At 41.2% G+C, this 8080-nt stretch overlaps 1 protein-coding gene across 6 annotated transcripts in view; it reads right to left on the reverse strand.

Annotated features, from left to right (window-relative positions):
* The window catches only part of Kit (KIT proto-oncogene, receptor tyrosine kinase), an 85037-nt gene that overhangs the window by 5183 nt on the left and 71774 nt on the right, over positions 1-8080 (reverse strand). For 4 of the 6 annotated variants that reach the window (XM_008833321.3, XM_008833319.3, XM_008833320.3 and 1 more), the window contains exons 11-17: positions 7873-7999; positions 7495-7599; positions 7283-7393; positions 5525-5675; positions 3700-3791; positions 3097-3224; positions 1928-2050 (exon numbers count right to left, since the gene is read on the reverse strand). In XM_008833321.3, coding sequence (XP_008831543.1) covers positions 1928-2050; positions 3097-3224; positions 3700-3791; positions 5525-5675; positions 7283-7393; positions 7495-7599; positions 7873-7999 — 837 coding nt within the window. The remainder of the gene's footprint in view (positions 1-1927; positions 2051-3096; positions 3225-3699; positions 3792-5524; positions 5676-7282; positions 7394-7494; positions 7600-7872; positions 8000-8080) is intronic. The other 2 variants (XM_029563612.1, XM_029563611.1) reach the window with 1 other exon arrangement.

Below are 8080 nucleotides of genomic sequence, written 5' to 3' on the forward strand. Positions count from 1 at the left end.
TGTAAATTTTGGGGGAGGGGGGGGGGGGGGGGGGAAACCCTTCTAATATTCATTCCCAGAATTCTGAATGCTGCTGTTAACCTAGGATTTGTTGGTGTCTTGGATTCAGGGTCTCTATGCGCCTGAAAGGTAAAAATTACAACCTGATTTCCACTAACTTCTAGGTGAATGCTAGTATTTTCTCAAATTACAAATGAAGGCAATAAAAAAGCACAGTGGTATTAGCAGCCCCCATGACGTGCCCTCAACAGTAGTCATGGAGACCTTCACGACCTTTCCCAGTGTTTATCAGTATTACAAAACGAAATTTTCATTCATTATCGCTTTGAAGTTACAATGGTTTTAGACTATGTTGCTCCGTGTAACAAAGAAGCACACGTACTGTCGATCACAAATTTGCTTTTCAAAACTTGGTAACTGCCATTCATTCTGCTTTTCTTGGTTAATCCCATGTATTTCATGCATTTGAAACAGTATTCTGACAAGGGGTCCATAGGCTACACCAGACTCAGAAGGAGCCCAGGGGTAAAAACGACTAAGAATTTGCATGAAATTCAAGGACTTTCAGGGAGCCCGACAATAGAGACTTCAAATAACCACATGCAAACTCTGGGCAGTACCATGTCCTCTATTTCCTTGCTTTGAACTTACCCAAATAATAGGTTAGTTCAACTGACTTGAGCAACAGGCTGTGTTAACTTGGGTAAGAGGCTGTGGCACATTTGTCCTGATTGTTTAGATTTCAAATCCACATAGTAGAGTTGGAATCAGTCTGGCTCTGATCTGAGAGCTCTGCCATGTATTGACACCTTTAATCCTCATCATGACTTTAAAAGGCAGGTGCCAGCAGGGAAACCAAGACGAAAAGGTGTTGACCATGTATCATACAACCACAAAATGAACAGATTAGGGGACCAGATGAGAACTCAGCAAGACTGGGCCCAGAGACTGCTCCAGCTCCTCTTTCTTGCCTTTGTCACTATTCAGAGGCTGGGATAATGAACCATTTTCTATTCTTTCTAGTATTGAGCCAGGATGGAGAGAAGTTGTTCTTTTTTTCTACTTTCCTGATGAAATATGGGAAGAGCCTTTTCAGAACTACATGATTAGGCCAAGATGTAAAGCCAGCAATACTTTTAACAAACCAAGTCTAACACAGCCTACCAAGAGGGGCCATGGTGATAGAGGAGGAAGTATTATATTATCATAAGAAACACACAAATATACTTCCAGGAATAAACCTGGACTGGAATGGGCCTGGGAAAACAGACATATACTATATACCCAAGAGGGTAGGTATGTATGGCCTTTCATACCAATAGCATCCTGCTCTAGAATAATGGGTTCTCCCTCAGATCAAAATACACTGCACCTTGGTTTCTCCCACTATAAAAAGGCCCAAGTTTGTTCTGAGGTTACAGTGAAAGCTGTCCAGCACTTTGAAAAGTTCACTATGTTCTTCAAAACAGTCATTACTTATGAATTGACTCAATAGCCATCTATTGACTACAAGACCCAGCATTGCATACAGCCAACTCTGAGCATGATCTTAGAATGTAGTCATTTTCATAGTATGTCAATCTCCAAAAATTTCTCCTGCTGTGACCTTCAGGTCTCCATTTGTTACACTTGAGCAAAATCAAATTCATTGCTATTCTCAGATTATAATGAAAATTAAAGCTATTTCTGTTTCCTTCATATGCCCCCTAATTACACAATTAGAACTAGGAATTCTATTATCAAATGTTAGCAGTAGTAATGTTCAGCATTCCATGCAAATTTTGCTGAAGTACACTTAATTTGACTGCTAAAACGCATGACATTACAAAGTAGAAGTCGCATTATGAAAATCATAGAAAACGATTTTTATCAAAACTTGAAACCAAAAAGCCCTTCACAGAACTGTCAGGTAGAGAATGGTACTCACGTTTCCCTTAACCACATAATTGGAATCATTCTTGATGTCTCTGGCTAGACCGAAATCACAAATCTTTGTGATCCGACCATGAGTAAGGAGGATGTTTCTGGCTGCCAAGTCTCTGTGAATACACTATTAGGTTGAGGGAGAAAAGAAAGCCATTGAAAATCATTTTAACTTTCAAAGAGGAAACTATTTTTAACACTACAATGCTGTTTATATATTAAAAAAAAATCTCAAACTTTCAAAGTATTCAGTGCACCAAAAACAAAAATTATGTCTCAAATGATGTTCACATTTTGTGTTTCTCATGATCTGGGCCCTAATTACTATAATCGCTTTCAAAACCAATTCTAATAAATGCTTCCCCCCCCAACTGCTTTCATTCATAGGAAAATGTATTATAAATAGTCGAACTGCATTTTGTTAAAATGAAAATTCACTTTGTATGCATCTCCTTGAATGTCCTTTTCAAAGAGTTGCTAAAATGTCTTCACAGCTCGACTTGACATCTCCCAAGGACACAAGGAAGAGGGGCTTTACTTTGGCCACCCTATATCCTCTTTCGGTTTGGTAACTGCTTGGGAATGCCACCAGTGATGTTAAGAGTACTTGCTGCGACTCCCTCTCTTCAGCTATGCCTCTTTCCTAGGGCATTCTTTCCCTTCCAAGAATCCATGTTCTGGCCTCCTCTTCCCATCGCCACCTTTTTCCTAACTGCTCATTGTTCTCTGACTGCTCGTTTCCTGATACTTCTTATGCTGTACATAGAACATGTGGGCCTTCTCTTGATGGAGCCAAGCAAGGTGCATAACCAAGATGGCACCAATGCGGCCTACCCCTGCTTTTGCTGATGATATCATTATCCTTCTGTCTTCTAGGATCATATCTTTAAGATACATCTTAAAGCCAAAAGTTTTAAATGAATTCACTGCATATAAAAGAATATTCATGGAAAGCTCATTTAGACAGGTTTGCACTTTAAAGCTTATAAATTAGAACAGGAATTCCAAAGAGACAGCAGTTGGAACATGAAGAAACAAAATTTCCCCTGCTTTTGGTTACTGCACTTCAAAATGACACTCTGCATTCTAACTAGGGCTCTGAAATGTTCAGCTCTCAAAAAAGTTTTTAAAAAAAAGGACTCTGTGCCTCCTGTGAGAATCCTCGCCACTCACGTTCTTGGAGGCGAGAAAAGCCATGCCCTTGGCCACCTGGTAGGAAAAGCTCAGCAAGTCTTCCAGGTCCAAAGCCAGCTCGTCATCCTCCATGATGGCGGGAGTCACATCTCTTTCTATGTACGAGCCTGTTAGAAAGACAGGGTTCCTTTGCAATGAAAACCTTAAAGGTTAGGAGAAGACAGGGGCAGTGACAGTACCAACAAAGAATGAACTGTTGTGGACTTGCGGGCCAATCACCCTCAGGGTTGAGGGAAAGTGGGTGTTGAATCACAAAGCCAACATTCAACAATCTTTGGCTGGGTTTCAAAATCCTTAAGGACAGGGGGATGGATGGTGGCTCTACTTCCAAAATCCCATGTATATAGTAGCAAAATGCGTATGTACAAAAACACATGCTTTCTCCTGAAGCATCCACTTGTGAACCCTATCTGCCACTGATCACTGGCTTTGCACAACAGGTCCCCTCCTGGAAACAATCTATTTAGTCCATGATTAATGGGAAATAAGAGAGCCAAAAATCCTTAGCCCACCTTACTTCAAACTCTAAATTAGCCCTCTAAGGCTAGAACATGGTTTGATTACAGTCTGTGTGGGACCCACCTATTCTCGCAGATCTCCGTTTTTCTGTCTTAGTTGGTACAACGTAAGACACTCCAGGCTTCATGTCCATGTACTCGTTGGTACTGTCACTGCTGGGAAAGATGAAACACCCAGGTTATAGCTGAACAGATTGGAAATGGGGTGGGCAGACTTGCCCATTCAGGCTCCTGCTCTTGTCTACTTTCTCACACCATGAACTGATTTTATGTGAAGAAAGTAACGCAATATTTGAATAAAGAGCTTAAAAACTGGGTTTTATAAAGCCTGAGTTTTTACTATTCATTATTAGGGTCGAATTCCCAGGAATTAAATATTATTTTTGTGGGGACTCAGGTTAGAAATGTCCCTTCTCTGGATACAGGGGATTTAGGAAGAAAAGCCCAAACTGTCACCTCAGGTTACTTCAGACTCTAAATTAGCCCCCCAAAAGACAAGGAGAAAGACAAAGAACAAGTTTCCAAGATGTGCTGGGGCGAGATCGTTAACATATAGTGACTGATGGAAGAAGGTTTAAAAAAACCAAGTTTGGTTCAGATAAACACCAATAATTTGGATGATTTTCTGAACCATCTGGACCTCTTGAATCTGCAACATTTGGCTGGAGACTCTTCAAGATTTCTAGTACTTCCTGCTTCTGATTAGCATAGAAACACCATGACAACAACCTCCTTCAGAGCGAGCTGGTGGCTCCAAACCCATATGGGATCCCAAAGCACAAAGAACATCACAGGACTGAGCAATTCAGGCCATCATTTCAGAGAGTTAAAAAATACATGTAGGGTTGAGCGTCCAGACTGGAGGCAAAGGGGCTCTGGCCTTCATATAAAGAGTAGATGCTCAAGAAAAACTAAGACAAGGTAGTTTTCACAGTATTTCACGACCATGTTCAAATACTCAAGTTTACAGGACTAAAATAAAAATATAAAGCTCCACCTGGGGCTTTAAACCTTTGGTGATGGGAAAAAAGACTTCAGGAGATAATTATCCATCAACAGTAATTACTGAGGTCTCCTTGATGGGACAAACTATAGTTTTTATTTCATTTTATAATATTTGATGCTGGAGTTCGAATCCAGGGCCTTGCATGTGTTCTACCTCTGAGCTACACCCTCAATCCATAACAGTAAATTTGAAAAGGAGAGGGGAGATCTACCACATAATTGGAAAGGGCAAAAAAGAAAAGGTGTGCACAATCAGAAGTCTTCCATGGTAGAGGGAGAAGAGCTCCACTCTGGTTACAAGCCAAGCCTCTTTTCCTTCTTACACACTATTCAGAACAGATACCACATGGGGTAGGATGAAGGCCAGAATTCAAATGATGTTCTATAGTAGTGATGCCTTTGGAGCATGATGAAAAGACACAGAATGGCAAAGATCTAGAAATAATTCGGAGGCTGATGACAAGAAGCCTACACACATAAGTATGCCCAGTTTATAGGACTTTCCTATGACCACTCGACAGCATTTACCATCTTCCCTATAACTAGTTCCATTATAGATAAAGATGCCTACAGAACACAGTGCAGCAACATAAGTGGAAACATACACAGAACGAAAGCATGATAGAAAGAAACAGGTAAAAACTCATTCAGTAGCATACAACTACAGCTTAGGTTAAAAAAACAACAACAGCAAATACCTCAATTTGAATCTTCAAGAATACTATTTGAACTTCCTAAACAGGTAATCACATTTAAATAATTTAATAATTCTGATTTCACATCTCAGAGTACCTCAGTTCATTTTAAAAGAATCAACCTTGATTGCAAACCCTTATGACCCCATGAACTGCCTGTCAGCAGCTGACTATGCAAATCAGCCTTACCAGGAAGACTCCTTTGAATGCAGAAGGTTCTTGTAAAGTGCTGCTTCTGCCTGATCTTCCTGCTTTGAGAAAATAAATGAATCACGTTTTCTTCTCAAAAAATTCAAAAGATCACCATAGCAACAATATTCTGTAATGACCAGGGTGGGCCCTATGAAGATATAAGAAAATGTTAGGAAGAGGCGAGATACACTATAGATAATCCTGCCTCCTGTCAAAATCCCCAAGGGTGATCATGGCTATTAACATTCAGTTTCAGTGGCTAAGCCTTCTTAGGCCCAAGGTAATTCTATCTATTAGCATCTCTTATCAAAAACAGCAGCATTATGTTGAGTGAAATAAAACAAGCAAGCCTGTTTCTACTTGAATACCTAAGTGAGGCGAGTGAGCATCAGGGGCCAGGCAGGACTGCTGGCTCTGCTGCCACAAGCGACTGCTTTCAAAGGTTCCCCTCTGATCAAGCTTCCTAAGGGGATCCTTTGATTCACTTCTGTTTACGGCAGGGTTCCACATCCTTGCTGTAATGCTATTATGGAAATGGAGGGCCAAGCTGCAGTCTGGCAGGAAAATAACCACATGGAACAGCCAGCTAAGCCCAGCCTGGAAAGTGGGTGAACACCTGAAACGACCCCTGTTCTGAGCACCACTAGTCAAAGAGAGTCAGCACTATGAATGCTTAAAAGTGCAGTTCTCAAGTTAACAGGCAACTAATTACCGTGGGTTGAAACAGCCTCATGAACAATTCATAGTGTGGTGAAGTACAGGTTATGGGGGCCACTTTACGACACTATCTAAAGCTGTCAACTGTTCTGTGGGTCTCTAGACCTGTAGGGAACAGCTCACCTCACACACCTTTGTTCCTTTAGAACAAAATGTCTTCTGCAAACATCAAGACAGTCTTGATGGGCGCCTCAACTAAGGCTTCAGAATTGGAAGTTTGCTTTTGACAGAAGTGAAATGCTTGCTTCATTTGGTGTGTGTTTGGGAAGTGGGGGGCTCAGGGGCCTCCTTTAAGCTATAGAAGGCAAATGAACATTAACTCCTAAGTGACTAATTATGACCCAGTAAGACATAAAACTTGCAAGATAAGAAAAGCTTTCTGGGTGAGATGAGACACACTTAGAGTCAATGCTGATGTAGCACACTGAGAGGCTCTTGCATGCATGTGGACTCTTACCCCACAGGATGATACAACAGAAAATTACATTAAAGATGATTGTTTTTCACCAACTTGGGTATTTATTTAGCCTTTCAATGAGTAAATTAGTGAATGTCTGCTTTAAACTGACACATTTGTACCCATTTAAGTGGTACAGTATCATTTGACACATTCATACAAAAGTGCAGTGATCCAATGAGGGTACAAGCAGCCCTACACAAAGAGAAATTCTCTGTGTTCCCACTCATTTGGGCAAGTTCAAAATGCTGATCTGGTAGAATAAAAGTCCTCAAGGCTAGGAAGAGGGAGGGGAGAGTGTGAGGCACAGTAATGGGCACCAAAACACAGTTGTGGAGAGTAGTTCTGATGTACTAATGCGCTACAGCACCACGGACAACTAGAGCCCGCATCTCCAAATACCTAGAGAAGGGGAGTCTGAAGATTCCCAGCACAGAAATGATAAAAATCTACATTCTTAGGAATAGTAAGGACAACAAAATCTAGCAAAACAAAACAAAATTCTGGGCAAAAATCTCACAGTTTGTAATTAAGCAGTGGCCCTCTTTCAGTCACCTGGCAGACAGGCAACGCAGTCTTACCTCCAACGGTGCATGCTCCGAGAAGATTCACAATATTCATATGATTGCCTAGGTAGCTCAGGACCTTCAGCTCAGACATGAGGGCCTCCCTCTCTGTTAAATGAGCACTTGCTAAAATTGGAAACAGTGTATGTTAGTTAAACAAAAACCCCAAAAACTAAAAAATTGAGCACCCTAGGGGTGGGTGCATGCAGTACCCTTCAAGAACTTACGTTTGAGCATCTTTACAGCAACCGTCATGGCAGCATCTGACTTAATTAAGCCATAAGCAGTGGCCTCAACAACCTTGCCAAAGGCACCGGCACCCAAAGTCTTCCCTTTAGAAAGGAAGGCAAGAGGCAAAGTCAGTGGGGAAACCAATGGACCATCTTGTGATGTTCCCGAATCAAAAAGGAAATTAAAGACACAGGTGTCTAGAGACATTTCCCTTTAATGTTTGCTTTGCTAAATCTGCCAACTTCTGCGCAATTTCACAGAAAACACTTCCGGTTTCAGGTGAAATAGAACAAAGGAAGCCATCGGAGGTTCCTTAAAATCATTGTTATGTGTACACAAAATGGTTGCATGGAAAGCCCCTGCTTCATACTGACCAAAACTCAGCCTGTTTCTGGGAAACTCCCATTTGTGATCATAAGGAAGTTGTGTTGGGTCTATGTAAACATAATTGTTTCCATTTATCTCCTCGACAACCTTCCATTGTACTTCATACATGGGTTTCTAGAGGAGAAAGGGAAAGACATATCACCTTTTAACAACCAATGCTTGCTCATTACAGCACGGGGGGGGGGGGGGGGGAAA

This window comes from Nannospalax galili, unplaced genomic scaffold (genome assembly GCF_000622305.1).
Source record: "Nannospalax galili isolate Female #2095 unplaced genomic scaffold, S.galili_v1.0 scaffold433, whole genome shotgun sequence".
Taxonomy (NCBI): Eukaryota; Metazoa; Chordata; class Mammalia; order Rodentia; family Spalacidae; genus Nannospalax; species Nannospalax galili.